This window comes from Humulus lupulus, chromosome 1 (assembly GCF_963169125.1).
Source record: "Humulus lupulus chromosome 1, drHumLupu1.1, whole genome shotgun sequence".
Classification (NCBI taxonomy): Eukaryota; Viridiplantae; Streptophyta; class Magnoliopsida; order Rosales; family Cannabaceae; genus Humulus; species Humulus lupulus.
In genome coordinates this window covers 262,890,547-262,911,313 of record NC_084793.1, presented here as the reverse complement: position 1 = coordinate 262,911,313, position 20,767 = coordinate 262,890,547, and the positions used below count along the sequence as shown (strand labels likewise).

The window sequence follows — 20,767 nt, the reverse complement described above, 5'->3', positions numbered from 1 at the left end:
GTTATGGGCCTCGGGAGTGTCCCTACTACTTGGATTAGTTTGGATTGATCTCTTGGGGGCTAGATATTGGTGTGGAACCTTTGATTATCATGTTATTAATGGTGCTCCATATATGGTTATGATTAGGTGACCGCTAAGGGTTTAAAGGTTGATCGTTCTCAAGGATCGTTCTTATATTGGTACTAGCTCGAATCTGAGGTAAGAAAACTGCACCCTGTGTATATGTGACATGCATGGTTATCATTGAAGCATGTTGGTTGATTATTGAGTATGACATGCATGGTTATTATTGATGCATGTTGGATGTTTAAATGTAAAAGTTGATAGCATAATGAATGCTTGGCAATCTTGCCCATTTGCATATGACTGTTGTTGAGGCATGCTGGATGATTAGGTGTGATGCATGTAATGCACGAGAAACATGTGATTAGGGCATGCCATGAATGATGAATATGAGATTGGCCAGAGCTTGAGCCTCTGAGTTTGTGCATGATCATGATTATGCTAGAAACTGTTTAGTAAGCATGTTGAATGCCCTATTCTTGGATAACTGGCATATGATACATATTGATAGCATTGCTTACTTGTGTATGGTACTGACTAATTAGTCAGATTTGACAAAAGGTGCTAGTATCAACTGTGAAGCTGTGACTCATTAGTCAGGTTCGGTAGTGGTACTGGGCACTAGTCACGATGCACTGACTCTTCAGTCAGAATCGACAAAAGTGTTAGTGTTAACTGTGAAGCTGTGACTCATTAGTCAGGTTCGGCAGTGATACTGGACACAGGTCAGGTAGCGCTGACTTATTTGTCAGAACGGCCTTAGCGTGAATCACGCAAGCCAAAAGAGATTAGATCTAATCGACTATTAGCATTGAATGACTCAAGGAGCATTAATGCCTGACCGACCATGAGGGTCGATGAATGAAAAAAGAGCTTGGAGGCTAGTGGCTTACCTAACAGCCACTCTCCCGCTAGAAAAAAGAGCTTGGAGGCTAGTGGCTTACCTAACAGCCACTCTCCAGCTAAAAAAGAGAGCTTGGAGGCTAGTGGCTTACTTAACAGCCACTCTCCCGCTAGAATCATGTGATGATCACCCATTGGTTTGAAAGCTTTATGTTCAGTGTGATTATAATGATAATCATTTGATAATGTTTATGAAAAGTGTTATGTTTTCTTGCTGGGCTTCGGCTCACGGGTGCTATGTGGTGCAGGTAAAGGCAAGAGGAAGCTGGACCATCCTTGAGTTGGAGAGCTTAGGTGATGACGTGTACATATGCAGCTGCTCGTCCGCCACGGCCGAGGTTTAAAGTGGAACTAGGGTTGAACCCTGTTTTGCCGCTTAGAACGGCCTGTTGTAAATATTTTCTGTAATAAACTCTGAGTTGTATTTTTGGGATCCCAATGTATATATTAAATGTTCTAATGAAACGTTACATCATAACCAAAATGTTTAAACCCTGAACCGCTAATCATACTTAGATCACGTTTTGGCCAAATGACTCGATTAGCGAGTTTAGCACTGTTTACAAGGCACACCGTAATGGTCCCAGGAGTTGGGGCGTTACAGTGTTGAACATTTCCTCTATTTTTTGTGTTTGTGAGGTTTGCTTAGATGCTAAGTAACCTTAAGAAAATCCCAAGGCTCGGGGTACCAAAAACGTCCCCGAGGGCAAAACGGTCAAAATCCCTGATATTCCTTCCTAATCTCACTAACTCCAAATATATCATCGAATGTTTATTCCTGTTACCCGATAACCCGGTAATGTACTAGATACCCAAAATACGCCTTGACTCGCCCCGAGTCGTGTATTAGGTCCCGCTATGAATTTCCTGCTAACTTTCTCCCTAGGATCATCTCATGTCGGTTAACCCCAAATATATCGACATAGTGATGTGATCTCACACATATACCACATATGTGCACATATATTCCAAATATATCCATAATGGGCCAAATTACGAAAAATTACCCTTTTAATAAGAAACGTGCTCACATGCATATTCAATACACCTAACATATGCATATCTAGTCATATTATCATATAACTCACATAATCACATACTTATCACATAAAAATATAATTTCCATAAATTTCCATCTTGGCCCCCTAATCAAAGGCCCTAAGCCTTATTAGTTAATTTGGGACGTTACACTTTCATATCCAATCGAAGCACACTTTCATATCAAAAAAATGAGCAGGCAAAAGGGTCTATTTTCAATTTTAATACTCCAACAAGTCGAGGAAATAACTTCAGGACAGGGTCATCTTCAACAACTGAAAGGTCCTTGCCTAACCTGCAATATTTTAGAAAATAAAAACTATTGTAGTTGCTATGTATGCACCAAGAGAGACTAGAACATTTGATTATGAATGTAGTTTACATTCATTTTCTAATATATCATCAACTATTTCATTTTGAATTTTATTATTTAATAAGAAATAGTTATGTTAACCCACAAAAGTATATACTAAGAGAACAAAACAAAAATCCAATTTTTTTAATTACTTTTTGAATTTTCTATTTTAAAAAGAATGTTTAAATTACAAAATGTTTCAATGTATTTAATTTTTCTTCTTGAATTAATACAAAGATAAACTATAAATCATATTGTTAAGAAATGAATAAAATAGAAAATCTATTATTAGCAAAGTAGATAAACTAGGAAGTATATAAAATCCATTAAAGCTCAAAACACATCCTTTACAAAAGGAATGTATATGCGCTTTGTTAAGAAAAGCTTCCAGTGATATGATGATGAAGATGATAAAAAAAGAACTGATATAATGTCATGGCTTCGAACATCTTAAAAATGACACAAGAACTTATCCTTTATGTTTGATTATATAAACAAATACTAAACACTCAGCTCCACTTCCTTTTCTTTTTTTATTAGAGATTAATTCAACTTAAAGAATCAATAATTACTTCAGATTCCTGTTTCTAAATTAATATACATGAGCCCCCATGGGAAAAAAAATTTCCTTGTGCATTTTTCTTAGGTGAAAACTATTCAAATTCCAATTAAATGGTTAACTCCTCATCTCCAGACTTCTTTAGGATTTCAGTTTAATTTTTTTTCATCAGCATTAACCTTGCCAATTTCACTGCCTCCTCTGAAAGATTTTTTTTCACAAAGCCCCACAAAAAGGAGGGAATATAAATCAGAATCAATGGAAGTCGAGGATTTCATCTTCTCAATTTCATCACACAAACGATATACATCTAGAACTTGACCAACCAAAGAAAGATCCTTTATCATTATGCTGCAAGCCAAATGATCTGGTTTCAACCCACTATCTAGCATCTTCCTAAACAACTTCTCAACCTCCTCTGTTTCTCTATTTTGTTTCAAAGACACCGCAAGAGAACCATAACATTCTTCATAAGAAACACCTTCTCCTTTAACAAAATTATCAATCAATTTATAGGCCTCATTAAGTCGACCCTCCAAGCAAAAGAGCTCAATCAAACAACTAGTTGTTAGGCAATTCGGAGTACAGCCACAATCCATATATATCATCAAGAACCTCCACCGCCTCCAATGTCTGACACTTTTCACAAAACCTCTTAATAACAGACGTATAGGTTACTACATTAGGAATGCAGCTCCCACCTTCTTTCTCCATTTCTTCTAGCAACTCAATCGCTTTCTCCATATTCCCAAACTTACAGATCCGATGAAGAAGAACAGAGTACAAAACCTTATTGGGCAAACAGACATGTTCTTTCATGACCTTAAACAATCCAAATGCATCATCCTACTGACCTACATTGCAAAAACCTTTATACATTACGACATAAGTGATCATATCTGGACAAAGATCAATCAAACCCATTTCTTTCATCATTCTTACAGTTATATTCATATCACCATTTACATAAATGAACCTAATAACCAAATTATATATAGAAGTATCTGCCCTTAAACCAAACTCTGACATTTTCCTCAATACCAACAACGCCTCATCTTCAAGTTTGGCTTGTCTATACAAATTCATGGCAATCTTAAAAGTCTTAACAGTAATAGAACATCTCTCAGCCCTATAAGCATCAATAACATCAAAAAGAAGTTTCAGTTTCTGACTAATCCTAAACAATTTACCATCTTTGTTATACATGTAAGGAGCATGCTTATAATTAGATTGAAGACCGACCCATATAAAAAACCTGAGACCAATTTAATACTGACTAGGAATGCATTTGGGTATGACCGCGCTCACACAATTGGAATCCAATTGTGCCTTAAATGTAGATAGGGTTTTCTCTACGTTGCTGCCATTTTGTTGCAATAGATTGAATATATCTCTGGAGGCTGCGCTAAACTGAACTATTGAGATTTTAGGGTTTTGTGGGCGAGCTGAAGATGAGAGGAACCAAAAGATTGAAAAATTCATCATTACTTGGTAAACAACATGGGATTCTAGAATAGAAATTGGTTAAAACCTGAGATTGGGAGATTTTATCAACACTGAGATGGGAAGGCGATCTTCAACTCAGTGGGATAATAGAGTTGAAGGCCTGAGTTGGATAGCTGTAACACTATTGAGATGATTTATTCAATTGTGTTGCACTGCAATATTAAATAGAAATAAACAAAAAATAGTAAAGGATACTATAGTTTGCATCAAATAAAATAGATGAACTTGCAACAATTTTCCATGTACTGATCAAATTTTAAAAGAATTCCACCACAACTCCAAAATAAGTACAAAATTCCTAATGAAAAAAACAAAATATATATTAACTAACCACCACCTAATTGAAAATATATTACTACATTATCAAGCTGTCTCTTGTAGTACTTGTTGATGCTCAAAATCTCATCAAGGGAAAACACGCGGTTTACAAGGTGTGGATGCTAAGATATCATGGCCTCGCACGGCCCCGCTCGGATGCTTAGGCACGAGGCGACATGGCCTCGCTTGGCCTCGCCAGCCCCCGCCGCCAAAGTGGCCTCGCGAGATGCCTAGGCCGCACCTCCCAAGTGGCCTCGCGAGAAGGTCTTGGCCACGCCACCAAAGTGGCCTCGCGAGATGCCTAGGCCACGCCACCCAAAGGGCCTCGCAAGATGCCTAGGCCACACCTCCCAAGTGGCCTCGCGAGAAGGTCTCGGCCACACCACCAAAGTGGCCTCGCGAGATGCCTAGGCCACGCCACCCAAAGGGCCTCGCGAGATGCCTAGGCCATACCTCCCAAGTGGCCTCGCGAGAAGGTCTCGGCCACACCACCAAAGTGGCCTCGCGAGATGCCTAGGCCACGCCACCCAACGGGCCTCGCGAGATGCCTAGGCCACACCTCCCGAGTGGCCTCGCGAGATGCCTAGGCCACGCCACCCAAAGGGCCTCGCGAGATGCCTAGGCCACACCTCCCAAGTGGCCTCGCGAGATGCCTAGGCACGCCACCCAAAGGGCCTCGCGAGATGCCTAGGCCACGCCACCCAAAGGGCCTCGCGAGATGCTTGGGCCACACCTCCCAAGTGGCCTCGCGAGAAGGTCTCGGCCACGCCACCAAAGTGGCCTCGCGAGAAGGTCTCGGCCACGCCACCAAAGTGGCCTCGCGAGATGCCTAGGCCACGCCACCCAAAGGGCCTCGCGAGATGCCTAGACCACACCTCCCAAGTGGCCTCGCGAGATGCCTAGGCCACGCCACCCAAGTGGCCTCGCGAGACGCCTAGGCCGCGCCACCCAAAGGGCCTCGCGAGATGCCTAGGCCACACCTCCCAAGTGGCCTCACGAGATGCGTCCATGGTTTCACCCACGGCCTCGCCCATGGCCTCGCCCACGGCCTCGTCCATGGCCTCGCCCAAGGCCTCGCCCATGGCCTCTCCCATGGCCTCGCCCATGGCCTCGCCCATGGCCTCTCCCATGGCCTCGCCCATGGTCCCGTGCCCATGGCCTTGGAGGCAAGAATACTCACAAGGGGCAAGGTATATGCATGAATATGGAATGTGCCTACAAACCTAAAGAAGTCAGAGTACGAATATAGTACCCCTACCAGACAAGTAGTGGGAACGCCAGGAGTGGGTGTGCAAGGATAGGAGTTATGGTCCGTACGTCTACAACCATAGGTCAGAGCCGACACCTCTACCTCCTGCGCCACTACACCTGCCACCACGCATTTGACATGGGTACCGACAAGTAGTGGAGACATCCTCCTGACACCTGCTTCTGTACGGGATGTACGACCACAACCTCTGAAGCCACTCCTCTGACACAGTACGTATGTACCACTTGGTACCCTGGACCATTATGTATCTAAGGCCATTAGAGCCTACTATAAAATGAACCCTAAGACCACCTGAAAGGGGGTGGGAAATTTGACTGTAGCAGAGGCTTAAGTGTGAATGAAAGACTGAAGTCTCCATTATTGTGATATCATTGTTCTTGAGTTATTGTTTAAGTTTTTACAGCTTTCCAATTAGCGATTTCGATTTGATCATTTTTCCAACTTAACTTCGTTGACGAGTTCTCACCGTCAACAGTACTCATCTTGTCCATACATGCATGTATATAATATATATCTATTGTTGTCTATATTTTCATCATCCGACATGTGGCAATTAAGAGTGATTAGTGACAAGATAAGGAATGAGGTTCTTGGAGTGTGAACCCCTCTAAGAAGCCCAAGTCAGACAAGTCGTGGATGTCTCCAAGTGAGGTCACGCCTCAAGGTCTGTCCTCGAGGAAATGATGTCCCCAGGTGAGGCCACGTCCCGACGAGCTTTGTTCACTCGCTCATCTCCCAAGTCCAGGATTCTGGTCCTCAGACCTAGGATAGCTGCCAAGTGTCAGTCACTATGGGCGTGTGCCGCTAGAAGATCGTCTAAAAAAATTTGGTGGGCCTTGATTAGTAATGCCGGGTTCGTACACTCGACAATCGATATTTCCTACAATACCGCCTGACACGGGCAAACGTGCGCTGCACCCTGACAGTCAGAGATATGCTCCCCATAAAGTTTGTACGAGACTTTCTGCAATGGGCCACATGCAATCTGCCTGGGACGTAGTCTCTATTTAGTACATTTCTTTTTGTATTAATTTAGTATTAACACCCCAGGATGGGGGGATTTGTATTAATGATAGATGATTAACATTAATAACCCCAACCTCAGTAAATAGGGATTGGGTATATCCTTGTAAAGGGTTTGGATTTTGAGAGAGAGAAATTCTGTAACTTAGTGCAATATAGACGCTGCCTGAGAACCACCATTGAAGTTGGAGGAAATAAGTTTCAAACTCAGTAAATAATAGGGACTCGTGGACTAGTACTCTTTTATAGCATGAACCACGTAAAATCATTGTTTTCTTTCCCAATATTTCCTTTAATCTTTCGGATTAAGTTGATAGCGAAAAAGGCAGTCAACATCTATATATATATATATATTAAAAATGTGTATGGGATGGTAGAATAGTACTTTAACCGGATTTTCTTGTTTTTAACAGAAAATAAACTATTTCTCTATCAATTAACAACCACTCCTAAAAAGTATAACAAAGGTCATATTAAGTTTTTTTTTTTTTAAATAAAAGGTCACACTAAGCTTAGGCATCATTTTTAAAATAAAAAAAAAATCCCACACTCACACACTTACTAACACTACACCAATAAAGGTCACACCTACCGACACTAGACTAACCCACTAAGCCTAGGTTTTCAAATAAATAAATTGATAATATTATGCAACCACATTAATAATTGAAAATCCAAAAAACTTACACAATCACATAATACATTAATATATAGTTGTTACACCCAGATTTCGAGATAAGAGGTTATGACCCTGAAAACTGGGCTCGTCAGCTCTGAGCTCGAAATGTATGAAAACATCATATGGTCCAGCCGTAAAACCTCTGAAGTAAAACAACGACCTCGAGGATGTGTAACCTCGAATATTCTCTGAGTTCGCGATGGGCAATGGCACGACACTTCGATATATCTTTTACCGATTGCCTTCAAGCAAGGTGGTTTAAGCATGGGAAGAACAAGCCTGGGTGTGACAGCCTCGACAGTACCTACCTATCCCGAGAGTAGCGTGAAGTTGGGTGGAAAGTTCATGATTGACCCATAATTCTTGACAGACTCAATGCCGATTGTTGATCTCGAAAACCTGATAAATCAGTTGGGATAGCCCATTACGTGTGAACGTATTTATTATTGTGTAATCCCAATATTCAGGGGATATTATTTAATCTGTTATCTGTTCCCGATACTCATGGGACGTTTTCGTGAATATAAGAGATAATGCATTTAATATCATTATTTCAATTGATATACAGAATATCTTTTTGAAATATGTGGGAATGAATTCTGCAACCTTCTCTATAAATAGAGAAGGAATCACCACTTGTAAAGGACCGATTTCTGATTTATGATTTCTAGGGAGAAAGCTCTGGGTAATTCATCTCTGAAGAATTTCCAGAAAACTCCAAGTCGTAATAACATAGACTCGTGGCCTAGGCAGAATTAATTGCTGAACCACGTAAAAATTCTCTTGTTTCTCTTCATCATTCATTCGCCTCATTGTTTAATTATTTAATTGCTCTACGATTTAAGTTGACGAAAAATGGCATCAACAGTTTGGTGCTTTCATTGAGAGCATTAAGCAGTACGTGTGTGAGTCTAGTCAAAAAAAGTCTCCCTGAATCAACAATGGCCGCGAATGATCCCAATGTTCCTGAGGAGGAAATTCTAGATGAAGCTGACTACCCCCGACGCCCTGGAAAGCATCCTATGGTGAATCCGGACCTTGATGAGAGGAGTGGTTCATCCGACTCTTGGGGACCATCGGTCCCCAAGGACGACGAGGACATGTATTATAATCCTAAACGATATGTCCCAATAGTGGAGCTCGAAAATCGTCAACTACGAAAGCAGTTGGCAAAGGCCAAGAAACGTAATGAGGAGCTGGACAGACTGGCTGCTGAGGCACAGGCAGCTCAGGCCCCACCTTCGCCAGAGGCCCAAGCTCCACCTCCGCGGGACGTTCATGTTCCACCACGTAGGCCTCGTGGGCGCCCGCGCAAAAATGATGCCACCCGGAGAATAGAGAAACCTCTGCCGCCAGCATAATAGCCTTCTCCATCAAGGCCCCGGAGAAGTAACCGGGCTGGAGCTCCTGCCAACTCAACTAAGGAGGTACCAACCGGGGTAGGGAATAACCGAGCCCCCACGGAGGCTCGGACCCAAAATCCTGGTAACGCGTAGAGTGTTCCTGAACTAGTTCAACCTCGAGGCCTTCTAGGCCCCGTATGGATGGCAGCCACCATCACCCATAAGGCACCCACCATCGCCAATAAGGTATCCCTCACCAACTCGGAGAAACATACAACCGACTCAGGGTGATAGGGAAAGGCAAGCTGGACAAAGACGTGGGAATGGGGAGACCGCTAAGGAGCATAGAGGTACCCAACCCACGAGAAGCCAAATGTCTCAGTCTCACACTATTGAGATGAGGCAACCGACAAGGAACCCATCTCAAAACAACTGCGCAACGAGCCATGTCAGTGAAGGCTCGGGAGTCACTAGATCGGTCAATATGTATGACCAAGGACATAGAAATACTGGGAATCGAAGGGATCACCCAGATTTACGAGAACACCTGAACCATAATCGGGGTAATGATAACCCCTCGAATCCAAATCTGAGGGATCATGTCAATGGACGCAAGAACCCTATGCCGAGGCGCGAAACTGGGCTTGTGATCAACGATAACAAGTTCCCACTACTTCAAGTCAAACCCCATATGGATCCAGTTCAAGAAAGGATTGAGCAACAGGAAAGAGAATTCAGGCTCTTACAAAATGAACGAGGTCGGGATCGGGACGAAGAGTTTGACGAAGAACTCGAGCTCTTTGCCCCTCATATTTCCAGTACCCCATTTCCTCAAGGATTCCGAATTCCTCATGTCCCACCATTTGATGGGAATTCTGATCCATACAGTCATTTGAGTATGTTCAACACAACTATGCGAGTGAGTAATGTGGGCTATGAGCTCAGATGCATGCTATTTCCAGCCTCGCTCACAAGGCCAGCAAAAAATTGGTTTGAGAAGTATAAGAGACATTCGATCACTTCTTGGGATCAATTGTCTAGAGATTTCAAGAAGTAATTCAAAGCCATGGTCGGAATTAGGCCCGAGGCGTTTGCCTTGACCAATGTCTGACAGCAGCCAAATGAAACATTGAAAAGTTACCTCACAAGGTTTAATTTGGAAGTCACCCGAGCTCGTGACGTAGACAACAGTGGCCATTTAATGGCTGTCCGAGCTGGAGTAATGCCTGGAAGTCTTCTCTGGGAAGACATGCAGAGGAAGCCCGTAAGGTCCTTAACTGAGTTCAATCGACAAGCTCAGAGGTTTAGAAGAGGCGAGGTCAGCATTGAATATGACCTCTCAGCCCATAACTACAACAACAAACATAAACTCTGCCTCGACCTCGGTGGATTCTACAACCTCAAAACCCCCTGGGGACAACCCTTCTAAAAGGAATAAGAATGAAAGGAATAATCCCGAGGTAGAAGGGGGAAAAAAGAAGAAAGGGGAAAGATATTTCTCCGTATACAAGGTGTATACCAAGCTCAATGAGTCTCGGGAGAATATCTACCTGCCTATTGAAAACCAAGTCCCTTTCAGACGTCCGGACCCCATAAGAAACTAGAAAGCGGAAAGAGACTCCAACAAGTACTACAGATTCCATAGAGATATCAAACATACAACCGATGAATGCAGGCAATTAAAAGATGAGATCGAAGGCCTAATCTCGAGAGGATATTTCAGGCAATATGTTAGAAATCAAAACCCCAATCAGGCTTCTACCAGCCAGAGGGCAGCAGCACCACCACCTGCCCAGAACAGCAACTCCCGAGCAAGGGAGGACGAATGACCCCCTCCAATTGATGGAGAAGATGTCATAACCATCTCGGGGGGACCACATATTGCAGGATTGGGCAGGAACGCCCAGAAATGATATGTGAATGAGCTGAAAACTGGTGACAAGACTCCTTACGAACCCGAACCCAGAGCTCAAAAACAGCAAAGGATTAAATCTCAACCCATAACTTTTACTGATGATGATGCGTGTCATGTACAATTCCCTCACAACGACCCATTGGTCATCACCCTTCAGCTTGCAAATAAGAGGGTACACCGAGTTTTGGTTGATAATGGGAGCTCAGTGAATATCCTCTACAAGGCCACCTTAGAAAAGATGGGAGTCACGCTTCGTGACCTTAAGGCCTGTGCAAGTTGTATGACTTTTCAGGAGAAGAGATTGCCTGTATGGGATCCATCGAACTCCCCGTAACCTTGGGAGATTACCCGGTGTCGACAACCAAGATGATGGAATTCGTAGTAGTGGATCTACCATCGGCCAACAGTGTACTTCTCCAGAGACCCGCCTTAGTAGGGCTGGAGGCAATTTCATCTGTAAGGCATTTGGCCATCAAGTTCCCACTTCTAGTGGCATTGGGACACTGAAAGGAGACCAGCTTGCAGGGAGGGAATGCTATAGCATTTCCAGTAGAGGAAAGAAACAGGCAGGTGCACAAACACTTGTCATAATTCAGAATAAGGATTGGACAGTCTTCGAGATAGACGAAGAAATTGATCCATGAATAGAGGAAAGAGCTGATCTTGAGCCATTAGAAGAGCTCGAAGAGGTCAAGCTCGAAGAAGTAGACCCCCCGAAAACAGTGAAGGTAGGGAAAAATCTTCCGGAAGAAACGAAATAGCAATTAATTTTCTTTTTGAAGAAGAACAAGGATGTATTCGCGTGGTCACATTCGGACATGGAAGGGATAAGCCCGAATGTGATAAGCCACGCTCTTAATATCGACAAGAGCTTCCCCCCGAAGCAGCAAAAATGAAGACTCCTGGACGACGACAGGAAGAAGGCCCTGAAGGAAGAGGTCGACAGGTTAAAGGAAAATCGATTCATACGAGATGCCTTCTACCCGGATTGGGTCTCTAACTCGATGCTAGTTTCAAATCCTAACGGAACATGGCAAACCTGTATTGATTACTCAAACCTCAATAAAGCATGTCCTAAGGACTGCTTCCCCTACCTAGGATCGACCAGCTCGTAGATGCCATAGCTAGGCATGGACTTATGTCGTTCATGGACACTTATTCAGGACATAACCAGATTTCCATGCATGCCCCAGACCAAGAGCATACGAGTTTTGTGACAGATAAAGGACTATGTTGCTACAATGTTACGCCGTTCGGGCTCAAGAATGCTGGAGCCACATACCAACGACTCGTAAACATGATGTTCTCCGAACAGATAGGTAATAACATGGAAGTTTATGTTGATGATATGTTAGTTAAATCTAAACATAACAATAACCATGTGGATGACCTCGAAGAGTGCTTTGCTGTGTTACGAAAGTACAACATGAAGCTCAACCCCCAGAGATGCTCTTTTGGAGTATCATCAGGGAAGTTCCTAGGTTTCATTGTGAATTCCCGGGGAATAGAGGCTAACCCTGACAAGATCCAAGCATTAATTGACATGCCCTCACCTCGAAATCCATGGACCGGGGGCAAAAAATTTGAATGGACAGAGGAATGCGAGTTAGCATTTCAGGAACTTAAAAGGCACCTTGCGGAACCTCCTATCTTATCGAAACCTGTCACAGGAGAAATTTTGTACCTATATCTCGCTACAACCGAGCATGCCATTAGCGTCGTCCTTGTCCGAGAGTAACAGAAGGTGCAAAAGCCAGTATACTATGTCAACAAAAGGTTACTGGGGGCAGAATCGAGATACCCTTTAATGGAGAAATTGGCTCTCAGCCTAATCCACTCATCTTGAAAGCTCCGACCTTACTTCCAGGTGCATCCCATCCATGTGCTGACCGACCAACCATTACAACAAGTCCTATCCAAGCCAGAAGCCTCGGGCCGATTGCTAAAATGGGCTGTTGAGCTTGGGCAATTCGAGATCATTTATCATCCGAGGACAACCATAAGAGGACAGACCCTGGCAGACTTCATAGTGGAATGCACTGGAGTGACTGACGACGAAGTTATGACCCCAGCCCGCGAGCTGTGGAAACTTTGTGTCGATGGGTCTTCCAAAAAAAATGGATCAGGGGCAGGAATAATACTGATCACCCCAACTGGGAGTCGATTTCACTCTGCTTTGAGATTTGATTTCAAAGCGTCAAATAACGAGGCTGAATACGAAGCTCTACTGGTAAGACTTCGAATAGCCAAAAAAATCAAGGCTAAGGCGATACATTGCTACAGTGACTCTCAGTTGGTGGTCAACCAAATCTTAAGGGAATACCAAGGTCGTGGAACAAGAATGACTGCATACCTAGAAAAATCAAAAGCAACACTCGAACATTTCGAATTTTACACGATAGAACAGGTTCCCCGAGAGCACAATTTGAATGCAGATGCCTTAGCCAGGCTCGCCACATCCACCGAGGTCGATGAGCTGAATGTTGTGTCAATCGAACATCTATTGACACCCAGTATAAGTGAGCCTGAACAAGAGGATGTCTGTATGATTAACTCCGAGCCAACCTGGATGACCTCGATAATTGAGTACCTTGAAAATGACATTCTCCCAGCAGAACGAACCAAGGCTCGGAAACTGATATATCAGATTCCCAGGTACACTATTGTGGAATGAAGGCTATATAGAAGAGGATACTCTATGCCATTACTCCGGTGTGTGACTCCACCCAAGGCTAAGAAGATCATAGAAGAGATTCATGAAGGATTTTGTGGGGACCACACTGGGGGCATAGCCTGTCTAAGAAAATTATACGCCAAGGGTACTTCTGGCCCACCATCAAAGCAGACTCATTTGATTACGTCAAGAGGTGCGATAAGTGTCAACGGTTTGCCACAGTACCTCTAGCTCCACCTTCCGAGCTATCTATGATGACCTCCCCATGGCCATTTGCGATCTGGGGAATTTACCCCATAGGCTCGTTGCCAACTGGCAAAGGCGAAGTTAAGTACGCAGTAGTCGCAGTAGATTACATTACGAAGTGGACCGAGGCTGAACCTTTGGCAACATTTACCTCGAAGAAAGTCTTGAACTTCGTGGTAAAAAACATCATCTGCCGATATGGGATGCCAAGGAAGATAGTGTCTGATAACGGTACTCAATTCGATAGCGACTTGTTTACCAACTTTTGTGAGAAAAATAGGATAATAAAAAGCTTCTCCTCTGTGGCCCATCCCCAAGCGAATGACCAAGTCGAGGCTGTGAATAAAACCCCGAAGAGTTCAATGAAGAAAAAATTGGAAGAACCCAAAGGGAAATGGTCTGAAGAGTTACCCCAAGTCTTGTTGGCATATCGAACCATAGCTTATACTTCAACAGGACATACCCTTTTTTCTCTGGCATATGGATGCGAGGCTATGCTGCCAATCGAGGTCGAAATACCCACCATTCGTACCCACGCGTATGATCAAGCCTCAAACCAATCCTAGCTCGAAGTAAGTCTAGACCTGATTGAAGAAAGACATGACGAGGCTCAGCTAAAAAATGTTGCATACCAAAAGCGAGCTACTCGGTATTTCAATAAAAAGGTTCGAGAAAGAAAATTCAGTCTGGGAGATTTGGTGCTAAGGCGTGTGTTCTTGGCTACACAGGACCCAGCTACTGGCGTTCTCGGGCCTAATTGGGAAGGAACTTATCAGATCGAATCGGTTATCCGACCTGGCATCTACAAATTGGCGAGATTGAACGGGGATTTGGTACCACGAGCATGGAATGGTGAACATCTACAACCTTACTATTAATAGTGTAGGAACGATGTCACTTGTAACCGTGCTTTTTTATCTTTACTATGCTCCTGATAATGAATTGTTCAATTCCTAATAAAGTTCATTTTCGTTTCCATATGCTGTATTTTTTGCAATCTCTCTTAATTTAATAACCTATGGTCACACTCATCGGATATTAAGGGGGCATTAGTGGTATATATACCATCAGCTTGAAAAAATAAAATAGCATAAAAAAAGTAGCATGTATGAAAAGAATGAAAGTGTTTAGATATAACCAAATGTGCGAGCTAAGATAGTTTGGACATAACCAAATTATTAAAAAATGAAAGTGTTTGGATATAACCAAATAAGCGAGCTAAGAATGTTTGGATATAACCAAATATGCAAGCTAAGATAGTTTGGACATAACCAAGTTATTAAGAATGAAAGTGTTTGAATATAACCAAATACGCAAGCTAAGACTGTTTGGATTTAACCAAATGCGCGAGGCGAAGTAATTTGGATAAAACCAAATGCGCGGTCTAGACATAACTAGATCAAAAGTATTTGTGTGTGGATTACAAACCAAAAACATGACCTAAAAAGTTTTGGAACAAAATAGCTAAAACTAATCGATAAAAAGTTGGAATATAAATAAACCTACTTCAAGATTAAGTCGAGATCAAGGCTGGAGTATCTTGCAAAAAGATAGTTTCGACCTCATAACTTTGGGGAGCTACCCGAGGACGAGGAAAAGTAACTAGAAAAACAGGATATAATTCAACCACCTATATTACACACCATATAAGTACTTTTGTGTGCATGGTAAAAGTAAGTTCCGACCTTGACGAGTAACGGGATCGGACACAGATACGTCGAGTAAACTGTGCATGAATGCATTGAAGCTCGAGCTTAAAATCCATCGTGTGTTTGTATGAATAAACAGACATAAGGACACTTTCTATAAATTGCTTGAAATATTTCAACTCAAGAAATGTAAAGCAAAAATATTAAAGTAAAGTCAAATATGGTATTATAGATATCATAAGAAAATAGCTATTTCACGAGCTATAAATTGTCTTGGTCCCAGGGCATAAAAAACAGAAGATAAAATACTATTACAAGAGGTTCAAAGGGACGCAGCCCCGGGTAGAGATTTAGGAGGAAGGAGCATCCTCCTTAGCCTTCTCAGCATCCTCCTTAGCCTTCTCAGCATCCTCCTTGGCCCTCTCTGCCTCCTCTCGAGCAGCCTCCTCTGCATCGAGCTGAGCCTGCCATTTTTCCACGAGCTTTTACTCAAAAAAGCCTAGGAAGTTGGTATCGAGATCAACATTACTGGCATAGATCTTGTACATGGCCAGGTCAACCGCCCGATCCTTCTTCTCCTTGAACTTTGCGAGAAGATGAGCCTTTTCGCCCTCCATTATCTTGAAGGTGGCATTTTCTCCTCCTCAAGCTTGGCATTGATCTTCTCAAGCTGTACGAGCCTGGCGTTCACCTTCTCGAGCTCGGATATCTTGGCCTTCATCAGCTCGGCTTCAGCCTCCATCTTTGCCTTTGCAGCCTTAAGCTCGTCAGTAAGCTTAAGTGGAAGATTCTTCGACTCTTGGGCATAGGACATGCTCGAGTGGACCTCGTTGTTCAACTTATAGTTAAGCTAAGCAATGGCAGCAAGAGACTAAAACACAAACAAATCCAATTAGAACACATGCTAAGCATAATTACAACAAATGGTAAAGTAAGAGAAGTTACTGCGACAGCGAGCTCGACACTCTTGTCATAATGGGTGTTGTAGTCCCGAGCATTGTTAAAAAACTGCCACTGGGGAGCCTCAAAGCTGCTGATGCTCTGGCCTACCCGAGACAGGATGCCTGAGCCAAGTGTAGCTCCATGATTCCCAGCAGCATTGTCGACGACATACTCATCAACATGACTAGAAATCGACAACAGACGTCCTTTGGACCCTGGTTTCTTCGAAGGAGGACCAAGCGTTGGGTGGACCATGATAGTAGGAGGCACAGGGGGGACATCTATGGTGGAGGCTTCGACCTGGTAAGTAGAATCCACGGACAGGCTCGTAACAGTGAGAGCTGAAGGAGGAGGAGTCTTCTCAGTCCTCTTAAGGACCTTTGCAGGCCAATTTGACTTTCGCGAGCCTCCCGGGCACTTGCTCCTCTGAGCCCCCTCGCCACTGGCGAGCACGGTATCAAGATCAGAGTCCATAGCACCTGCACAATTGTGCCACATTATAAGAAATTCCAAGACACAAAAAGTTAGCACAATGCAGACAAGCAAGGAATAAAGGGCAAGTAAAGAGGAACCTAACTGGAACTCTCCCCCGAGCTCGTGCTCGATGACCATGTAATTCCCCCATCTTCAGAAGAGGCAGGGGGAGTCCCTTCCCTATATGTGGAAGTCAACCTCGAAAGGTCCCAATAATCATTTGTCCTGTATTGAACAACTATTTCGTCCCATACCTCTTTCAGACTATACATAGTATCGTATTTCCCTAGCCAACTATCAATCCTATGAACCCTCTCATCTACCTAGGACCATACATAAAAATGGTCCCTATCATCTTCACACAAGACTAATCTATAAGGCTTATGCTTAAGTAGCGAGGGAGACCATAAGTCTGAGCTAAGGATGATCATACCTCTGTCGCTCGAGCTCGAGGCCTCATCATTGGCCTCGTTCCCTGATTGCGGACTCCTGCAATGTCGAGCTGGGGATTGTGGCTTAGATTTGCGCCTCGGGGGAAGGTTGCCGGTTGGGAGAGGCACAAACTCCCACTTGGCATATTTCTTGTTGGACTAGTCATTTGTGGACTGATCCTTTTCCAGGAGACCGCAAGCTTGAAGCCTATCTTCAAGAAGAAGATAGGAAAGGGAACGCCTACCGTAAGGGAATTGGAGCAAGGCCTCCTTGTGCTCCTTCATCTTATCGTTGGGAGTAGGTCGATAATAATTGGCTGGAGAAATAAACATATCATGAGTGATTCGAGCCTAAGCAAAAAATTTCGAGCTCAAGAATAAGAGATTTTTTATACTTACCGATTCGTCTGAATGAATAGTATCTGGAAGAAGCCAGGCCATCTGTCCAAAAAATATCCTTCTTGAAATCGGGGTGATGGTTGGGTAAATCCTCAAAGATTTTGTTCTCCTTGGGATAGCTCAAAAGGTAGTAGAAGCTGTCCCCTCCTCAAGCTTGGGAGGGATTGCTTTTCAGGCAAAAAAGATACAGAATCTCCTTTGGTGAAGGTTCTTCCCACTTTGGCTCGTGGTAAAGCGACCTCAGGGCTGACAAAACCCTGTAAGAGTTGGTGTTGAGCAGGAAAGGAGCGAGCCCGACAAAATCCAAGAAGTCCTTGAAAAAGGACTTTAAGGGCAATAAGGCCCCTGCCTTCATGTTCTCTTGGCTCTAGGCTCGGGATCTGGATCTGGGTAGAAGGCGACCCTAAGTTTCTTCCTTTTCCTCTCCTCAACCTCGTCAATTTGACATGAAAGTGAGCTCGGGTGTCTTCTTTCTCGCGCTTTAGTTGGTGCTCCCGAATCAAACACTGATTCCAGCTAAAAGGTGACTCCGGGCTCGGAGTTTTTGGTGAGTAAGGTATTGCGAGCTTTGACCCCCACCGCTTTTCTGAGTTATGCGGCATCTAGCAAGAGAGCAAAAGGGTGAGGGCCAGACGAACAAGAAATTAAGAATAAAAATCAAGACAGCCTAAGCTCGAATAATCGAGACTGTGGAGCAAGCTCGATCCAAAGAACGAGATCAGGCCTGGAGCATGTATCCCACGGAAAGGGGGAAGGTGGATTTATTTTCGAAGAACCCGGATTTTCAGGGAAAAAAGTTGGCGGTTACTCAAAAAGTGATATTTTTTAGAAATGTGCAATTTATAAACCCTAATCTTATACCCGTTTCTTGGTCTACATGATATGATATTCAAAATCAAGAAAACCCATTAAAAGTGCCATATTTGCATCATTCATGCAAAATCTTGGTTCTGAAATTCGTAATCTCATAAGAACCTAAAAACTACACGATATTGACTAATATATCCTAGTGCTAAACTTGTGTCCAAAAATGCTACTATAACATAAACATGCATGAAAAAACAGAATGTACATGATCAAGAACAGAGACTTACACACAGATGTTTGTGGATACAATGAAAGCGACGAGTGGAGGAGCAATTGCAAGAATGATCTCACAGAATCGAGAAGGCCCAGGTTGTTTTGTCTTCTTGGTTTAGAAAACATGCAAAGAGGAAAAAAGATTTTTCGGATCTGTTTTTTTCTCCCTCTGAAACTTAAAACGTAAAAATGAAGAGGAAGGGGGTGACACATTTATATATATATGTGTCCCAAAAGTAGGTCAAGGGTCGAGCTAATCTGGACCTTTGGCTGGATTTGGTATTTGATTCAATGGTCAGGTGAAAATCTAGAAATGGAGGCAAAAGCTGAAATGTGAAAGGACGTGGTGTGTTGAAAAAGTACTCAAGTAGTTTGATTGAGCAACCTGTGGCTGACTTGTGTCCACACTTGAGTGCAATTGGTGGTACAGCTTCCAAGAAGGGCAGTTCAAAAGTTTCCTTCTCATAGGATTCGAACTGATACTTTTGAGGGGGCAAAATGTTACACCCAGATTTCGAGATAAGAGGTTATGACCCCGAAAACTGGGCTTGTCAGGTGTGAGCTCAAAATGCATGAAAACATCATATGGCCCAGCTGTAAAACCTCTGAAGTAAAACAACGAACTCGAGGATGTGTAACCTTGAATATTTTCTGAGTTCGTGACGGGCAATGGCATGACACTTGGATATATCTTTTACTGATTTCCTTCAAGCAAGGTGGTTTAAGCTCGGGAAGAACAAGCTCGGGTGTGACAGCCTCAATAGTACCTACCTATCCCGAGCGTAGGGTGAAGTTGGGTGGCAAGTTCATGATTGACCCATAAGTCTTGACAGACTCAATGCCGATTGTTGATCTCAAAGATCTGATGAATCACCTGGGATAGCCCATTACATTTGGACGTATTTATTGTTGTGTAATCCCAATATTCAGGGGATATCATTTAATCTGTTATCCGTTCTTGATACTCATGGGACGTTTTAGTGAATATAGGAGATAATGCATTTAATATCGTTATTTCAATTGATATACATAATATCTTCCCGAAATATGTGGGAATGAATTCTACAACCTTTTCTATAAATAGAGAAGGAATCACTACTTATAAAGGATCGATTTCTGATTTATGGGGAGAAAGCTCTCGGTAATTCATCTCTAAAGAATTTCCAGAAAACTCCAAGTCTTAATAATATAGACTCGTGGACTAGGAAGAATTAACTGCTGAACCACATAAAAATTCTCTTGTTTCTTTTCATCATTCATTCACTTCATTGTTTAATTGCTCTACGATTTAAGTTGACGAAAAATGGTGTCAACAATAGTATTTTATACACATTTAGTTGACATACATTAGAAAGAGGATACAACCTATACCACTTTAGATTTTTAAAAATGTTCTCTTAGGCTTATTTAATGAAGTATATGTTGTATATTGCACTGCTGCTCGGCTATTCACCATATGCGTCTAGGACTTGAATAAAAAATACATTTTATTTTATATCACTTCAAAAACATAATGGCTAATTGTTGTATAATGTGAATGGTTCATATAAATATATAATTAATAAAAGAAATGATACGACAGAGCACTTTATTCTAAATTTCACCTATGGAAGTCCACTTAATACGCACAATGTTCATACACTCAAACCAAACATAACACTACAAATTGCAAGCCACTTACAAATTTTAAAAGCTTCTCATTTTTCATTAGCTTTTTTTATAGCACCAAAATAAGAGAATCATCCACTAATATGTGGCACAAAAGCTACTTTTGGCATATAAAACGTAACATACATGCACTATAACTTCCAAATAAAAAAAAGTTACAAGTATGGTTCATGTTTATCAATTCAAAAATCTTATTCCTGCTTTCTAAAGCATTTTCTTGTGAATTTAAGTT

The 20,767-nt window shown here is 42.6% G+C and overlaps 1 protein-coding gene across 1 annotated transcript; it reads right to left on the bottom strand.

Moving 5' to 3' along the window:
- Nucleotides 1–3,067: 3,067 nt before the first annotated feature.
- On the bottom strand, nt 3,068–4,124 carry LOC133833346 (pentatricopeptide repeat-containing protein At5g47360-like). The gene is made up of 3 exons (XM_062263441.1): nt 3,777–4,124; nt 3,534–3,671; nt 3,068–3,451 (listed from the first exon to the last, which is right to left on the bottom strand). Exons 1-3 carry the CDS (start codon nt 4,122–4,124, stop codon nt 3,068–3,070), a joined length of 870 nt encoding a protein of 289 aa, XP_062119425.1.
- Between the last annotated feature and the right edge of the window lie 16,643 nt (nt 4,125–20,767).

What these genes read in the sequence shown, in the direction of transcription:
- LOC133833346 (XM_062263441.1), bottom strand. Translation starts at nt 4,124, where the DNA reads ATGTATAACAAAGATGGTAAATTGTTTAGGATTAGTCAGAAACTGAAA. An exon ending in TGTATAAAGGTTTTTGCAAT is followed by an intron (nt 3,672 to 3,776) that starts GTAGGTCAGTAG and finishes CGGATCTGTAAG; the next exon opens with TTTGGGAATATGGAGAAAGC. An exon ending in AGACATTGGAGGCGGTGGAG is followed by an intron (nt 3,452 to 3,533) that starts GTTCTTGATGAT and finishes TTTTGCTTGGAG; the next exon opens with GGTCGACTTAATGAGGCCTA.